This window comes from Delphinus delphis, chromosome 1 (genome assembly GCF_949987515.2).
Source record: "Delphinus delphis chromosome 1, mDelDel1.2, whole genome shotgun sequence".
In the NCBI taxonomy this organism is placed as follows: Eukaryota; Metazoa; Chordata; class Mammalia; order Artiodactyla; family Delphinidae; genus Delphinus; species Delphinus delphis.
In genome coordinates this window covers 131,937,382-131,956,667 of record NC_082683.1, presented here as the reverse complement: position 1 = coordinate 131,956,667, position 19,286 = coordinate 131,937,382, and the positions used below count along the sequence as shown (strand labels likewise).

The 19,286-nt window shown below is 41.3% G+C and overlaps 1 protein-coding gene across 1 annotated transcript in view; it reads right to left on the bottom strand.

Annotated features, from left to right (window-relative positions):
• Nucleotides 1–19,286, bottom strand: part of PAPPA2 (pappalysin 2) — a 280,753-nt gene that overhangs the window by 78,475 nt on the left and 182,992 nt on the right. Inside the window, exon 14 of the mRNA XM_060009722.1 lies at nucleotides 1,363–1,534. Coding sequence (XP_059865705.1) covers nucleotides 1,363–1,534 — 172 coding nt within the window. The remainder of the gene's footprint in view (nucleotides 1–1,362; nucleotides 1,535–19,286) is intronic.

Sequence of the window (19,286 nt, the reverse complement as noted above, 5' to 3'; positions counted from 1 at the left end):
TTGTTCTTTTTCCTTCTTTCCATCTCTTTTCTAGTGTGAGTTAAGCTGAGTTAAGGGCAGGTGATAAGAGTTCTGCCTTTCTCACCAAAGCATCATAGACCAAGGAGTTGGTGCTTCAAGGTATGTTAAACCTGTCTCTCTCTATGCAGAACCTAAACCAGCTGAAACCAAAGATTGTGTCTTTAAATCCTGACCATGTCTAAGCAAGTAAAATTCTTCCACAGATCTACAACCTGCTAAGCAGTCAACTGGTACAAGATGAAAACAATTCCAATCTTCCAAACCATTGATACCTGACTAACCAATCGTGATTCCACTCTTCCCTCATCACACCTCATCTTTCTCATCTTCTTCTCAAGCATCATTACCTTTTGCCTAATGCATCCTGTCTCTATCTCATACTGTGCTCATGTTTTCTAATGGTTGATTTCAATTTTCAAGTTCCTCTGTAGAGTACTGAAAGCTCTCTAAAGGAAAAATGGAAAATAAAATTCTTAGTTGAGAATACATTATCACGCTCATCATAATGGCAGCTTTGCAGAGAGCTAGGTGCCTACCATTTTGCTAGAAGCTGGTAAATTATGTCTAGTCAGTCATCAAAATAACCCAGTGACATAAATCCTTCTGATTTCATTATTTTACAAATGTGGAAACAAACCTAAAGTGGTTAGTTTCTTTTGTGTGTTTGTCTTTACCTAAATTACACACCTACTAAACAGTGGAGTCAAAATTTCATTCCAGGTCTGTCTCTCAAACTACACTCTTCATTAATATATTCTACTACCTTCAGATCACCTTGAAATCTTCAAGTGGTGCATGGTAGCTTGTAGAAATTTGGAAAATTCAGTTAAAGCCAGAATCATGATATAACCCCCACCTCAGTAACAGAAGGAAGAAAATCAGGCTCTTTCCTCCAGTCTTCTTGTAAGGAGGGCTGGTGGGGGCAGGGAAGGGGGCTGGTGCATGGCAGTCAGACAATGAACCACAAACAACTATTGCAAACTATTTTGCCTGCAAATTGTGGACAGGTCTAAACTGCAGCATTCCCATTTTGAAGCCGAAAGTGGGGGTCATAATTTCTGATAGGAAGATAAAAAAGCAAGGGAGAAGGATGGAACAAGTGTCCCTGTCTACTGCCCACCTGGAGAGAAAGTGACACCCTAGTTAATGGAAACTGCACCTGTTCTTATGTATACCTTGCATTTCTATAAAGCCATGCTTCTCCTTGCTTGTTAGATTCCTCATTTTTCCTTTCAGATGATTTAGAAACATGCGCCTTTCCCCCATCCAGACAGGGGGAGGAACATGCCTACTGTCCCTCCCCAGGGGCTTGGTCCTGATGACCACGGGTTTCCAACTCACCTGCATGGGCCTGAGGTACTGCCCATTGCTGGCCTGAAGGTCAAACCCCCTTTGACAGGTGATAGAGCACTTCATGTGACCTGGGCCACCAGAGGTACAGTTCACCACATCCGCGTGATCAAGCAGCAATGGCACACAGCTGCCCTGCTCCCCACAGGGCCGATGGACACAGCTGGAGATGACAGAAACAGAAGTATCTTAAACGGACTCAGAACTGATAGGCAGCAGCAAAGGCTTTGCATCTCCCTCTGGGAAGTGCCTCTAAACCAAAGAGAACATTGTTTCTCCAAAGCCTACATTAAATTCATTACTTCCTTCTATGTGACCGGGAACCACGCAACATAAAATGAACAAGAACAATATCATCTACGAAGTGATTATGAACTGGCTTTCTCTATGGCTCTTCCAGGAGGACAAAATGATGGTAGAACAGGTGGGGAGCGTGTCTCAAGAGCTCTGGATGGCATCAGAAATGAATAGATCAGAGGATAATCCTTGAAATATTTCATAACCAGTACTCTGGGCCCCAAACAATCAGAACAGACACAGGACAAAGGTCAGGAGTGAATCCTGGAGGCCCCTGGTTGTGTCAGGCATTAAACTTTCTGTTGTTCAATCACAGGTTTGTCGCAGGGGACCCTGTAGAAAGGGCCTGGTTGTTTGAGATGGCAGAAAAAGCAACATTTATTTACTGATTGTCATGGAAATATTTTTGACAACTGGCATACACCATTGAATATCAGCACCAGCTAATCAGAAATTGAGCCCATGGCAGAAAGAAGAAACTCACACATATCAGATCCCAGCCACATGCCTGACGTTGTTCTACATGCTTCCAGGACATTATCTCAGCAGAGGAGAACTGCTGTCCAGATCTCAAGGGCTATTCAACTGGGAACAGGAGGGATAGGTAACTCCCCAGGGTTTGGGGAGACTCTGCTGGGACCATAACAGCAGCAAGGATGCAACAGAGATGGACCTAGAGATTGTCATACTGAGTGATGTAAGTCAGACAGAGAAAGACAAATATCATATGATATCGCTTATATGTGGAATCTAAAAAAAGAGTACAAATGAACTTACCTACAAAACAGAAATAAAGTTACAGATGTAGAAAACAAATTAATGGTTACCAGTGGGTAAGGTGGGGGAGGGATAAATTGGGAGATTGGGATTGACATATACACACCACTATATATAAAATAGATAACTAGCAAGGACCTACTGTATAGCAAAGGGAACTCTACTCAGTGCTCTGTAATGGACTATATGGTAAAAGAATCTAAAAAAGAGTGGAGATAGATAGATAGATAGATAGATAGATATATGTATGTATGTATAACTGATTCACTTTGCAGTACACCTGAAACCAACACAACATTGTAAATCAACTCTACAAAAAAAAGAGGGGGGGGGCATGCAACAGAGCCGAAAGAGGGTTACCCTCTTATCAAGGCAGAACAACAGAGATTAAGATTTAGAGCAGCTGCCCCCAGGCTGTGTGAATTTGAATCCTGGATTCACCATTTACTACTGCCTGTATGATTTGGTTATTTATTCCCCGGTATTTCAGCTCCTTCCCCCATGAGATGGGGATAATAATGGTGCATATCCCACAGGGTTGTTATTGTTCCTGGGTTAATTCTCTCTACTGCTCCACTGCAAATGGCCCAAGTCCCACCTTCAGTGGCCTGTTTTTTATGAACCAGCCACATGTTTTAGTTTTCCCACTTCTGTACTTTTGCTCAATTTGTTGTGTTTTCTAAAAGGCTTTCCTTCTCCAAGAAGCCCCTCCAGATATCTTCCTCCCTCGAACCTCTCAGGGAAATTTAAAAAATAACTCTTCGAACGCTTCTTTTACTCTATCTTGTAGTATAGTCATGTATGCATTTGATTGTTCTTCAGTTAATTAATTTATCCATCCTTTGATCCACAAGGCAATTAGTATCTGTCTCTTAAATGCTGTTGAATCTCCCAACTAGATTATGATATTCTTGAAGACAAACACTGACTCCTACCCACTTTTGTATTCACCATACACCTCATTGTAGGAGTTACAATAAGTGTCTGCTGAATTAAATTTGTTCGTATCATAGACATCAAAGTAAGTCAATGGCTATCAAAATGGTAAATTTGTTAAATTTTATAGTGATAGGTGGGGATATGAAATACAAAAATATCATTATCAGACGACGGAGGATGGGAGGGAGATGCAAGAGGGAGGAGATATGGGGATATATGTATATGTATAGCTGATTCACTTTGTTATAAAGCAGAAACGAACACACCATTGTAAAGCAATTATACTCCAATAAAGACGTTAAAAAAGAAAAAAAGTGATCCAACCATCTTGCCCTACTCATTCATTCATTCACTCATAAACATTTACTGAGCACTTAGCATTGGCAAGGCGTCGGTCTCAGTACTGGGGATAAAATAAATATGCCCTTAAAGAACACATAGTCTAGCGGTGTAGAACAACAAGATATTTTCTTGCTCATGATGTTTTTGCCAGTGGTACTAAATATTAGTTAAAATGGCTTCTGTGAGTCTCGTCATCATTAATTTGTTCTATTTGCCCTTGAATTGTGTTAGCAGCCAACGACCTTATCAAGGAGCTGGGCAACGATATAAGAAAGTGGAAAATAGGGGCTTCCCTGGTGGCGCAGTGGTTAAGAATCCGCCTTCCAATGCAGGGGACATGGGTTTGATCCCTGGTCCAGGAAGATCCCACATGCCAAAGAGCAACTAAGCCGCGTGTGCCACAACTACTGAGCCTGAGCTCTAGAGCCTGCGAGCCACAACTACTGAAGCCCGCACACCTAGAGCCTGTGCTCTGCAACAAAAGAAGCCACTGCAACGAGATGCCTGCACACCACAGCGAAGAGTAGACCCCGCTTGCAGCAAACAGAGAAAGCCCGCGCGCAGCAACGAAGACCCAGCACAGCCAAAAATAAGTAAGTAAATAAATAAATAAAAAAGGAAGTGGAAAATAAAATGTCATTGAATTGAACATACTGCCTTGAAATAACTGAGAATTGCTTTAAAATGCACTAGTCCAAAAAGTATGGATTTGATTCGAATATGCTAAAGTTGCTGCCCCTGATCTTGGGGTTTAAGTTACACGTCAGGGATTTAAGTTATATGTCAGTGACATTCTCATTTCTTTTACCTATGCTTATTAGGTATAGGATGGAGGAATTGGAGTTGAGTGGTATGAAGGAAACTTTTTTACTCCTTTAAGCTCTGATTATTCTCTGTGAAGGTGTAGTATTCCCTCAGAATCACTCCGGGAGCCTGACGAAGGGAGGAATATATGAATTGCGGGGGGATGACTGTTAATTGTCAGCATGGATTCTCCAAATCCAATGCTGCTAATTAGGTATGCAATACAGGAAATAAACCTTTGTCTCCGAGTCTTTATTCAGCCTAGCTGGATAAGGAATCTGAAACCTGACGGTCCTTCATGGAATGAGATCAGAACACCTCATTAGTGATGCTAAAGAACTTCAAGTTCCACACATACTACATGCCCTTGATGTACACAAAACGTAATATTTCTTCAGCGTGTTAAGCAGAGAAGACTGGAAAACAGAGAGTCATTAACAGTTCTGGTTCATGTCAGCTCACTGCCAAGAAATTAATGTGAAATAACAGCACGTGCTATTTTCCAGTGACTCCGTCCAATTCATCCATGTCATCACTGAGGACAAATACGTGCTGAGATAAGACACAAAACAAATACTCTGAATGAGCCTCCTTCCATCAAGATGGTGTTCCATTAACTACTGTTGCTATGACTACCAGTATTAAAAGTCCATCCAGCCTTGGCAGCAAGGGAGGAAGAATGAGACAGGGGATGATAGAAAAGAGGGAAAGTGGCATGAAATAAGACCAAGACAAAAAAAAAAAAAGCATCAAACCCAGACCTGTTTATGAAGTGAGAAATGGTTTTAGGGCAGCTGCTGCAAATTCTTTCACTAGCTTATATTTCCATTTGCTTCCTTTTTAAGGAATTTGTTTTATGAGAGTGGTGTTTGTCAGGTCGTTAGCTTCTGATGGCATCTGGTGTCAATTGCAGACTTCTCTCCTTTGCACCCCAACCCCAAACCCCTTTTTGTGTTTCTCTTCCACTACAAATACTGCTTCCCTGAGTGAAGTTTCTGTGTTCTCCGTTTTCCCATGCTCCTGACACATTCTTCTTTCTGGCTACTGTTACATTAAGCCCCAATATCATAATGATAATGCTGATAGTAAACATAATTAGTCTTAAAACTTTTCAAAAGCTTTCTTCTTAGGGTCTTTGGACAAATGTTAATGAAAGTGGCAGCAGTGAAGCCTTACAACGTCCCAGAGCGATGGGCAGTTAGGTATTTATCTTGGTTTGACATACAAGGAAACTAAAGCTGTTTGAAGACTGGCTGGAGGCTGCACAGTGAGTTAGAGGAAAATCCTCAGGCTGGGTCTCAGAGTCCTCACTCTCGGGGCCAGCCTAGACCACCAGGCCGTCTCCCTGGCGACAAGGTGGATCTCCTGTTGCTTTCTTCTCCATTCAGGAGCTAGCATCATTGGCCAGGATGAGCCAAGAAGCTCCTCGGCAGGGTAGTCAGGGGGGAAAGAGTAGAATAGTAAATGGTTGGTCTCAGTTTTGAGCAGTTTTCTTTTAAATGAGAGAATATCAAATTGGCAATTTTTGTCCAGCTGCCATTGTCTGCATGATGCCCTACTAAGCGTGTTTCTTCCTTTGGCAACCACTTCTCACCCTTCCACCCATCTTTTTCCAGACCTTTCCCCACACCCCATCACAATGTGTTCTCGGGTAAGGATATGATGCAGCCAGTCAGATGTGATTCACAGGTATTTCCATTTTAACAGGAGACAAAAGTTTGAAGGCAAAGGAAGGAGTTTTTCATGATAGAATCTTAAGTCAGTAGGCCCTTAGAGGTCACATTACGTAGATGGTCACCTTACCCATCATTCTAGCTTTGCTCTTTGTGTCTCCACTTCCCCAATAAGCCTCTACTCTCTCCCTTCTTGTCCTCACTTCCGGAAGCCATCATGTTTGAGGATTTTAAAAAATGCTTTCAATAGAGAAATCCCTTTTCAAAATGTATGTTATCCCTGGGCTATCTTCTTGCATATAACCTGCTTGTGGACACCCAGGCACACTAGTAGCACCGTCCTACCAAAATGATGTGTGTGCTTCCTTTTCGTTTGGGCCTCTGCGTGATGCCTTGGGAAACCTCTGTTGGCAGAGTTCCATAAAAGAATGGCCCTCATCTGCCACAAGGCAGACTTTGTCAACCACAGTTGTATATTTAACTCACTTAGAGGCAGCATTTAAAAAATAAAGATACCCAGGCTCTGTCCCCTGGAGATTTTGATTCTGTAGGTTGGTGGTGGGATCCTCACAGCTGTGATTTTATTTTAAGTTTCAAAGTTTGTCAGGCTCACCAGGAGTGAAACCCGGCACCATAAAGAGCTGGGTATGTGTAACCTGAAAGATATGTCAACAAATTCCATAGGCCAAGACTATAAAATAACAAATGCTGATTCCAGAAGGAGAAACTCATTCCACTGTTTCATCATTATGCTTTAATGTTTTCAGCACAAATTATCACGTGGGAGTCATAAGACAGATCAAAAGTATAAAACATTTCCCCCATTCTGAAGAATCTTTCAATGCGGCTGAAGAGAGAAAATAATTAAATCATGTGGTACCGATTATAAATCCATGGCTGTTCCAGAGAAAGTTTTATCATTGGATATGATTTGACCTCAATAAATTAATAGGATTTGGAAAGGCAAAAGAGGTATGCCAGAAAGATACCTCCAATGCTTTCCAGACAGAACACAGAGCAAAGTAGCACTCTAAAAACCTAGACAAAATCACCATTTCCTCTCCCTGCCACTGAGAACTGAAGAAAATTCAGTAGGGGCGGGGCTCTGAAATTCTGACTAACAAATTTAAAGAACCTATATGGAAAAGAGTCAACATCGATATTTGATGATAGACTTAGAGGCAAGCCCCCCAAATCTTCCCCTACCTTCCAGGGATTGGTGAGGAACAGAGTAAGACTAACATCAGAAAGCAGACATCATTCTCAGCAGAGACAGCAGACAGACTCACTAACAAACCTACAATGAGCTGTGCCCCAGGGCATGCCAAATCAGGCACATTTTAAAATTTTCCATTGCTTGAGGCCACTAGAGTGAAGCTGGCTTCACTTCCAGCCAAGGTCCACATTTGGGAAGCTGGGTAGTTCCTAAGGAATGGGTGAAGTCCTGGCTGTTCTGTCCACAGCTTCCTCACAGCTTTGGTGTAAGGTTCCCCTGAGGGTCTGTGCCATCCTGGAGGCATTTCAGAAGGCTATGACACTATTCCACTATTCAGAATCAATAGCGAAACCTTATTTCTCCCATGTAAGAACTGATGCAAGTTATGCACTAAAGATCCCATTTCTTGCGTGTGACAGATGGAGGGTGGGGAAGACCTTTAAAAATGATCTTAGAGGAACCACAGTTTGTTAAAACTAAAATGGACCTTAAAGATAATTCAACCCTAATTCCTCATTTTAGAGATGAGGAAATTGAGCCCAAACGAAATTATGGGATATTCCACAACTTCCTACCACACTCAGACTACAATATAATAACAAAGAAACATTTAATTAAGCTTTAGGTTAAACTCAAAATCAGGTTGACATCAGCTCAAGAACTTTTCTAAAGTCAACGTCCCACCCTCCCTCAGGCATCCAACTTGATATCTGGAATCTAGATTAGTTTAGGAGAAACTTTCATACTTTTTGAGAAATAGCATGGTGTGATGGAGAAAGTAGTAGATCAAGGCCAATGTGACTTGGGCTCAGGTCTTGGCTTGGCCCTGCTTAAATCTATGACATTGGGTAAGTCTCTTAACCACTCTGGCCTTTTGTCTGCAAATCTGTAAAATGATGGGGTTAAACTAGGTTCTCTCAAGGGTCCCTTCCAGCTTTAACATGGTATTTAACTTTCTAGATGAGGTGATAGTGCTACTGGGGTGGGAGTACAGAAAACCCATGAATGGGCAGGATGTGGTAGAGAACCCAAAAAAAGAGTTGCTCACAATCTTTCTTTCCTAGTGTAAGTTTTTGCTTAATGTCACAACATTTAAGTTGTTTAGTTAAACAAAAGATTGCAATTCATTTATCCAAGAAGTGCTACCATTGACCAAATAGCAATCCCAGTGGTTTCTGTAGAAACAACTCTTTGAAGGTTACACAGTGAAAGAGGATCAGATTTCTCTCCATTCCTCCACTTTGTTTTACCAATTCTTAGTGAAATAAGAGGGTATGGGCTAAGAAGAAATGCATGCTCTGGGTTTGGCAGCAGACGGAAATAACACACACAGAAAGTAGAGTGGGCTGGAAGAGATGGAGTCCTCGTTAATCTTCCCACCACCAACAGCAAAACCAAATAATAATAATAATATCCATCCTTAGAGAGCTTTGCTGTTTCTCCAAACAAATACAAAAACATGGCCACCATTCTGGCTCCCCATTCTACTTCCTCCTTACTACTGGCTCCATCTTTGCTTTGTAGGGCAAGAACCAGATTAAATGTCAAGTACATTTCCATCAGCCTTCTTGGGCAGAACGAAGCTGGTACTTTGAGGGGTTTTACTGAAAGGTCATACTGACCAAGAAGGGAAAATTAATTCAAATTCTTCTCCTCTGAAGAGTCTCATCTGATAGAAACAGAGGAATCTCAGTAATAATTCTGACTTTTCCATCACGTGACAAAGAAATGAATTACTGCACTAAGCAGACTTCTCCTTCCTTCCTGTATCCTGGGAAAGTGGAGGTTTTCTCTGCCCCTCTATTGAAGCCTTTGCCCCTAAGTTGGCCCCTGAAAACATCTCTGTCAGGAGATGTCCATCTCTTCCTCGAATGTGACCTATTCATAAGTTCAGGACTGGACTCTGGTGGCCCCAGGACTAGTAATTTGCTTCACTCATTTCTATTTCAGGGCATGGTTTTTTACCATGCCTGATTATAACACTAGAAGTCCCATCCAAATGCCCCCTCTTCCTCTAAAGAAAAACAGATTTACATCACACAGCCAAAAGCACTCCCTTTCAAAATCCCTGTCTCACCAAGTTTCAGAACTGACGATTTTAATGTAGATTATAAAATATGTGGAACACCAAAGAAAGAGTCAAAACAATTTCTGGCTCACCGGCAGAGAATGCGTGCCCTAGCACAGCACCAAGGAAACATAATCACTCATCAGAAACAACAACAATAAAAACAAGTATTATGTCTATATAGAATATATATAATAAACTTTTTTTCCAGTTTGCGAAGGCAGTAACCATTTCCACGTGAGGCATTTCCTAATGAGGAGTGATCCCTGGAGCCCCCAAATGACTGCACTGCTGACTCCCCCTACCCACCCCACTATTCTTCCCGGGGCACCAATTAAACTATTAATTCAGGAGTGACACTTCCCCAGCCATATTCATAGGCCAAGGCTGGGGAATTGTGAAACAGGTGGAGTTAAGTGAGGGAACAACATAATCCTGAGAATAAAGTTTAATGGGCATGGGGAGATGGGGGTGGTGGCGGGATGAACTGGGAGATTGGGATTGACATGTATACACTAATATGTATAAAATAGGTAACTAATAAAAAAATATGCTTGCAAAAAAGAAACAAAACAGTTTAATGGGCATGAGCTTCCATCTGTGGCATTCCTAGAACCGTACTTACAAGGCAGGAAGAAAGGATAGCATGGCTTCTGTGTGGCTATATACAAGCTACGCGTTAACTGAGGTCTCGAGGAGTCGCAAGCCAGCACCTTGAATGAGCCCCAAATTCACATATAGAAGTAGAATATAAAACACATGTTGGGCCCCTCTGGGACTCTCTCTCCCCCTTGGCTTCCTTTCCCCATAAAGTTTCTGGACTCCCCAACAGAAGCTTCACATTGTTCCCATCATCTCGTAATTCAGGAATTTATCAGTCCTTGGTTGACATCAGATTTGGAATATTACTCTCTTCTGTCCTTTTGTTCTTCCTAGCATTCCCAAGCCTTGCAACATCAATGGCTCATTTGCTTATGGAGAAATGAAGGCCCAAAGAAGGGAAGGGACTGTCCTAAAATCGTGTGGTGAGACTGGATGATGCGGCCAAATGTGAGAGGCAGGGGTCTGGACATCGGGCTTGCTGCCATTCTAATCGCCAGGCTTCCTCTGTCTCCACAGTTATGGCTACACCGAACCATGGCCTGAGAGTCCTTGCAACCAGAACTTAGGGTCAAATCCGTCAACAGTGTCTGTCTATTTGGCAGGCTGGCAAGACGACAGAACCCTGGAAATACTGGCTTGTTTTTATTTTCTGTGCTTTCTCCACCAGCTGCCGTTAATACAGACCATAAGCACAGGGCCAGCCCTGAGAAAAATTGGGAAGCAGGTGATATTTTAAACTCGTTTCTCTTTTCAGCACCAATTTTCCCGCTTCTCATACTCCCCCAAACTTCCAGTTACCTACACTAGGTTGCATTTCAGCAGGGCTCTGCTATACTTTTGAATTGGCAAGGTCCATAAGAGAATGCTTCTGGCATAAACAGCTGATAACGACTTAAGACATTTCTATTTCTATTAAGTGGTTATTGACTATTTTAAAGAGACCGCTGGAGATTATCAGGACTTGAACAAAATAATTCCTAATTGTGGACTTTCAGACACTGTGATAAGGCGTTGGGAATTAGTGTTGTGAAGTCACTGTTTTGAAACCAGCCTTAGCGGTAGACTCCAACCACAAGTCTTCCTAAGATGTCTGTGCCTGTAGCCCTGAAATCTGAAACCTGAAAGCTGCCACCCAACTGGTCCTAAGAATGTATCCCACCATCTCAGACAACGTAATATTTTAATAAAGGCTATTTCTAGAGTAGTCTAGCCGTGCCCCAATAAACCCCTAAATGAGACCATGTCCATGACCTTTCCATTTTTCCTCTATAACCCCATGAGAGTAAACAGTTGAAAAGACTCAAACAGCTCACTGTGCCTCTCAAAGCAGATCTGTCTTTCACCAGGCCATCCATCATCGGCCAGGAGAACCAGAATCCTCGCCAGTGGATTCTCCTCCTTCCCTCTTATTTTATGGACAAATCATTCTGGGAAAAGGAAGTTGAGCAAGAAACCTAGGGAACAATTGAGCAGCTATAATTCTTTTCTTGCTTAAGAAGCAAAAACGGATTCAATGTTAATTTGCTAAACTGCTTTGGGGAAGAAGATAATCCAATGAATAGAAATGCAATACATATTTCATTTCTATATGGCCTTTCCCAGCATCAAGAGAGAACAGTTCCCATCATCCTGAACATTAAAAGGAAACCCTATGCTAAATATAAAAGATGAAGAGCCAAAGGATAAATAGATGCTTTAACCTGTGGCCCCTAGCACAAGAAAGGAAGAAGCCCTTTACTTTGTGAGGCTATCAAAAGGGTGGTGATTGGAATGTTTTACATAGGACTGAGTAGGGAACAGAGAAGCCTGGCAAGGTATAGGGGCCCAATCCAGGAAGAGAAGGAAGGGAAAGTGTTGGCATTTTAAATCTGAGCTCCAAATAACTGAAGCGCGATAGGAATTGGTAAAGCAGCAGCAATGAGGGTTCCAGGGAATAATGAAGCATGAAGCAGAATGACGGATAATAGAGATGGAATGATCCTATTACCAAGACCAGGCTCACACACTGATTACAGCAGGGATGGAATGCCAAGGCACTGAGCTGTGCTCTGGCTGCATGCCCCTGGACTCAGGCTCAGAGGCCTTATAATCTAGCCCCAGCTCTACCAGTAATCTATGGGGCACTCAAGAAGAAACATTTTTACACCTGAGGAGTCCCAACACCTTCCGAATGGAAAACACAGCCACTTGCTCCCAGAAATTCTCTGGGGGTTATAAAAGTCATAGAAGTGAATCCTATGGAAAAGGTGCTTTCCTTTCTACCACATCCCTCCACTCCCCAACCAAAATCCCACGTCTGCCAAGAATTCTCCACGGACAATGGAGGGTGACCCAGAAATCCTCTATACTTGACTTACTGATGAAGGTGCTATCTTCTTGGTCAGCAGATCCACCTTTTCAGGATTAGCTTTCTAAGGCTAAAGATATCTTTTGTGTCACAGCACAGCAATGTCATTCAAAGGGGGGATCTGAAGAGGCAAGGCAGCTGAGGGGAGCCAGCCTGAGATAGCATTAACCCTGCGTGATACCGAAGTTTGCGTGTGAATCGCGAATGGAAAGATATGAGTTATTTGGTGGTGGCTGACTGTTGGCTTTTCTCTCTGAATTATTTATTTTTTACAGTCCCTGTTTCAGGAAACAATCTGAAGAACAGAGGCTCCACAGAGAAAACAAAAGTGACTAAACTAATATACATGTACATAAATTTGTAGGCCTCTGTGCATCCTGAGGCACTTCAAACCAAATCAGCTATACACTATTCTTTGATTACTCATTTCTAAAAATAAATTTATTTATTTATTTATTTTTGGCTGTGTTGGGTCTTCGTTGCTGTGCGTGCGCTTTCTCTAGTTGTGGCGAGCGGGGGCTACTCTTTGTTGTGGTGCGTGGGCTTCTCACTGTGGTGGCTTCTCTTGTTGTGGAGCATGGGCTCTAGGCGCTCGGGCTTCAGTAGTTGTGGAGCACAGGTTCGGTAGTTGTGGCGCACGGGCTTAGTTGCTCCGAGGCATATGGGATCTTCCCTGACCAGGGATCGAATCCATGTCCTCTTCATTGGCAGGCAGATTCTTAACCACTGTGCCACCAGGGAAGTCCCTACTCATTTTTAATTACCTGATTCTTTTCTTTACACAAGCATGATTAACAAAACATGGCAGGTATGTTACTTACGTCAGGCATTATGTCAAGTAGAAAAGAGTTGGAGGCTGAACTCTCACTGATGTCCACAGTAACAGCCAAATAGTAAATGTTTTTAATGCAAAAGATAAATTCTGCTTAAGAGCTGTTGCCTTGAATATACAATCATACACACACAATGTGTGTGTTCATTATTTCCTCTTGACTCAGACTTTATGTGCTCATGCTCAGTTTGCTTTAACTAAAGAGGAAAATCCAGATTTATGCAGAAAAGATAAAAGCAAAGAAAGAGAAGAGAAAACCTGGGGATGACACTGCTGTTTACAAAAATATTTGTATTTTACTTAAAAAATAATGCCTTTCTGAATGGCACAATCATTTAAAAAGTTAAATCATTTAAAAATTTAGTTATATAATTCAATGCATATTAATCTTCTCCAAAAGATTGCCTTGTGTAAAATAAAATACACACACACACTTACACATATATAACCACATTTCACTAGATCCAAATTGCTAAATAAATTAACCCTCAATTGTCCTGCATTATGAAAAGAGTCAGAATGCAGATCATTTAAATAATAACCACTTTTTTATTTTTAGATTTTTAAAATAATTTTATGATTTTCTAGGAAACCCAGTTGATATTACTGATTGTTTTTCACTTTAATGAACACTGTAACAATTCTGGATGAGCTATTGAGAAGGTGGCTTAGGAAAAAGGGAAAATGAACTTGGAAATAAAATGTGGAAATGGATCAGTCATAAAATGGATGTGGTGGACCTAGATAATGAAGTATTGGGAGGACATTCTCTGGTAAAAGGCTGTTTAGATAATCCACCTACCAAGAACTGGGGAATCCCTATAAGAAAGACCTTACTCTGGGAATCATTGTTCTTCCCTCATGCTTTTTTCCTTTATGCAAATTCCTCACATGTCCCTTGTGACCCAAGCTGCCTAGTAAGTTGAAACTACATCAGTAGAGTGTGTGGCTCTATCAGGCCATGAGACACATGCAGTGAGATCCTTGTAACTCCAACGTCTAGGCACGCTAGTCCAGCCTAACGTATTTTGGTGGACATTATTCCAGCCTCTTAGAATCCACAACCTTGTGTAATTCTCTCAGCTTGAGTGCGGGTGGGACCAGTGACTTACTTCTAACCAAATGAATATGGCAAAGGTGACAATGTCACTTCTGAGTACACAACCTAAGATTGAAAGGTACTCTTGCTGAGAGACTCTCTCTTTATGGCTTTGAAGAGACAAATTGCCAAGTGTGAGCTGCCCCATGGAGATGGCAATGGGGTAAGGAACAGAGGACAGCATCTGTGCAACATCCAGCAGGAAACAGGCCCTCAGTCTGGCAGCATTTGGGGACCAAATGCCTACAGAGGACCCAGTTAAGCCTGGCCTAAAATCTTGAATTTCAGAAACTGTGAGAGTATAAATGTGTATTGGTTTAAGCTGCAGAAAACTAATACATACACAAACCAGGCTTTAAATTGTAGTCTTCCTTCTGGCTTACCTGTACTTCTAATCTCCAAGAGAACGGAATATTTCTTTTCTGATTTTCTCTCCTCGAGGAATAAGATTCTTTTTGTCTGGGCTAGGACCGCATAGGAGCTGGGACAAATTTTCTCTTTTTCTAATGACCCCAAATCCCCTGGATTCTGCCCATAAAATTGCCCCACTAGATAATTCATTTCCTGAACTTTTCCAAAAGTCCAAAATATCCTTACAATTCCACCATTTATTACCTACTCCATCAAATATCACCAGATCACCTGCATTACTTGGAGCCCACATCTACATTTCTTGGTTTCATGGATTCCTCAAAATAAATATGCCATTTGCATAGACATATCTAAAATACGGGTGCTCTTTAATTATTCCAGGGCCAGTTAAAATCTTCTTACCGCAGTCCAAATAAGAGTTTGTGGGAGGGTGGAAGGATTTCTTGGAGAGTAATAGACATGAGTATGTTTCTTTTTAAAAATAATTAATTAATTAATTTTGTTGTTGTTGTTGAGGTATAGTTGTTTTACACTGTTGTGTTAGTTTCTACTGTACAGCGAAGTGGAGTTCCCTGTGCTATACAGCAGGTTCTTATTAGTTATCTATTTTACACATATTAGCGTATATATGTCAATCCCAATCTCCCAATTCACCCCACCACCACCGCCCTCTTTCCCTCCTTGGTGTCCACACGTTTGTTCTCTACCTCTGTGTCACATGAGTATGTTTCTAAAACAGCTTTTCGTTCCTATAATGAAAACTTTCTTTACTAAAAACAAATTACTTTGATACTACTCTTAGTTTTGCTAGTTTTAAATAAGGTGAATTTGCACACACTGAGTCTCAGTTTCCTCAACTGAAAAATGATTCCTGGCATATTGTAGGCACTTAATAAATATTTTTTGAATGATGAATAGTCTGCCTCTTTCTACACACACATACACACACACACACACACACACACACACACACACACCCCATATAGAATAATTAGTTTTACAAATCAGTCTACATTAAATTTTTCAGAAGCCTTTCTACTATGTGAAATAAAATATGGCAATGTATATACAATGTGTATACACACACACATATTCACTGTTTTAGACATAAATTTGTACACAACTCAACTCTCAATTATCCACAAAGATAAGAAGGATCAAACATGACTATATACAGTGAGTGAGAAAGAATGTGAGAACGAGAGAGAGAGAGAAGAAATAACTCAGGTTTCCACATGGATGTTCATTTAAAAAGATTAATGTCCTATTCAATTTTATATTAGAATACTTGGCTTTGATAACCTATAGTTTAAGGTAAACCTCAGAACCCACTATAGTTTTATATTTATGAGTATCTATTACTTGTTTTCCCTCTCAATCAGAACGCGTATTTATACTGAATAAGCTAGAGATATTTATACTTTATGTTTGCCTTGGACTTAAAATAAGTTCAAAGCATTAAAAAAAGAAAATACGCATTTCCAGTTAGGTCAGTCTACTTAAAAGTTATATTGAAAATTGGTTTCAGTATTAAAGCCAGGAACTTAAAGAAAATCTTAATCTGGAACATACAAGGCAGAGAGAAGGGGTTTCTTCATGGTTACTTGACAAGATATTTTCTGCCAGTTATCAGCTTATTCCCTCTCAGTTCCAAATCTCCACCTTCATGGCCCTGCTTTGCGATACTAGAGATGGACCATGCAAATATTGCTCTTTTGCCATTTAGCACGATGTCACGTTTTCCCAGTAGACGTAACTGGAGAGACACCGCAGGAGGAAGGGGTGTTTCTTCTTGATTCCTACGTGCTTTTTCTTCTTGATTCTGCAGCTCTTTGATGTCCAACACAGCCTCGGTCTAGTGGTGCTCACCCCCTAATGAGTTTCAGTGACACCCTGCATGTCCCAGCAGTTCTACCAGCACTGCAGCTGGCTTCCCAGCAAAGGTACCCCAGTGAATGACTTCCCACAAAGTTTCAGCAGCACCCCAATGGGTGGCTTCCCATCAAGTTTCATCAGTGCCCAGCAGGTGACCTCCCAGAAAGTTTTAGCAGCGCCCCAATGACAGCTTTCCATAAAGTCCCAAGAGCACCTCAACAGACAGCTTCTTTATGAGCTTCGATCAGCACCCCAGTGGGTGGTTTCTTGATTGCCAGTCTCAGCCTATGAAACCTCAGCAAACTTCTCTGTCGCCCAGTGTGCCACTGCTCCACCCTCTCCAATGAGATCAAAATCACAGCCTTGGAGGGGGTCAGGTACTCTTCCTTGGATACTCTTCCCTCATCCCTAAAAGTAATGATCGCTCCCTTTATCTACCATTCTTCTATGTTAGGGTTCTCTTTACCATTTAGTAGTTAATCCTCTGTTACTAGTCAATAGTTATTTATATTAATCTTCCTCTATTCTAATTACCGTGTCCTGACTGACTGACTGAAACAATGGAACTGGAAATGGTAGTAGGAGATAGAGTCACAAAGATAGAATTTGGGAATCTGTTTGGTTGTGCCTTTGGGCTTGAGTACAATGCTGAGCTACTTGTCAATGGGAAATGGGATGCTAATAATCAATGACACGCAGTGGGACCACAATTACCAATTACCAAGCTATCATCTTTGGCTATTGCTGTGAACAGCCAACTGGGAACCCAAACTCCTGCTGTACTTGACCACAAGTGTCCTGCACACCACTGCTGAGCCCATCACAGCAGCCAGAGAGAAGAAAGTACATCAAAACCAGGAAGAGAAGACCCTTTCTCCTACGGTGTGTTTCCAGAACCCTCTGTTGACAAAAGTTAACACTGTGCCAGTCAGCAAAGGATAAATATCAATAAAATCCTGCTCTAGTACTACGAGTTAGGGTGATAAGGGTGGATTTAGAGGTGAGAAGCAATAACTTGTAAAAGGAGGATGGTAAAAATGATAAAGATGGGAAATGGTGTGGAAACTGCCTGGGCTGTCCTCCCACCTGGTGTTTGAATGTGCTACAAACTCCAAATGGATCATTCTCAGGTAATCTCACAAGAATACTCTGAGGTAATTTCTCCCTGTTTCCCACTTAAATACCAACAGTACAGAAAAATATGAAAACTCTTATCAATACCAAAAACCAAGGTGGATAGCTGGACTCTGAGGATTTTTCTCCTGATTTCAAAATGTATTGGAGTTGAATTGAGAAATATCACCGGAAGCCAAAACATGCATTTCTTGTTTTGTTTTCTGAAAAAAGCAAAGCAGAGAAAGAATAGAGCCATACTAAAAGAAAAGAGGCAAACAGGTCACTCTTTCTTCATTCCCTGGGCCCTGTAAAGACCAGAGAGCTGGGCACTACTTTTCAAGGGTCACAGTTCTGTTCTCTATCCATCAGTCCTCATCAGTACTCTTTCTTTACTCATTTCAAGATTTCCGGTCAGGAAGTATAAGGGTCTTGGTGGGGTGAGGTAGAAGCAAGTGGGGAGAAGGGAGAACCATTGGCAAAGGCCATTGAATCCTGGGAGATAACTGTCCCAAAGGTAAGAATGCTACAGAGTCCTAAAGAATACTACAGGCTTGAGGACCATGAGATAAAATTTCAGAATAAAAGCTTGGAGTAGTTTTACACAGTGAAATCCTACTGTCTTTGTAAAGAGTGCAGTAAAGCAATGTGCCCTGGCCTCACTGGCAGTGAAGATAGAGAAAGGTTAAAAATAAAACAGAGGCAAACATTTATCAAACAAATACAAACAAAAGGAAAGCAGGGATGGAAATTTTCATTCCAGACAAAGCATAATACAAAGGCTTAACCTTTGAAAGGGGCAAAAGAGTTGGCAAGAGCTTTGATCCTAATAAAAATAAAACAGTCACAAGCATTTATACACCTAATTATGTTATATGAAATTACAAAAAGCCAGAACTATTTGAAATACAAGGAAGAATGGAAAGAAGCACAACTGTCTGGAAGGTTATACTGTATTCTCAACCTTTTATAGAGCAGGTAGATAGAAAAATCAATAAAAGGAAAGTACAAATGCTGAAAAGAAATGAGTGATCAGAAGTTTCAACCACTGCTATCAGCCTATGTCCTGAAAAAGGCGATAATATCCTTCATCTTCAGAAGATTCAACACTGGGGTATCTGATGGATATACCATCAGGTAGGGTCAGAGAAGTTGCAACTAATGTTTTCATTGTATTCATGTGACTGAAAAAACAGAATCCTGTTGTAGGAGAAACACATACCCATCAGCAATTCTTGCCTGTTAGTAAATTCTTCTAGACCTGACCTTGTGAATTTCCAAAGTAATAACATGAGCCCTGATTATCTGCAAGCTAATCCACTCATTTAGGAAAATTAACCTATTAGTGCCAGGATTGTATCTTGGACACATTCAAAATCCCACTGTATTAATCAAAAAGATGGTTCCCACTTCCCCAAGCCATCAACACAATCCTGGAATGGTTGGGGATCTGCCTGACACTCCAACTCATGGGATACTGTGGAAGGTTATGCAGGACCTTTCCCCAAGGTGGCTAGGGCAGGAAATAGCCAGAGAGTAAGAATGAATTCAGCTCTTA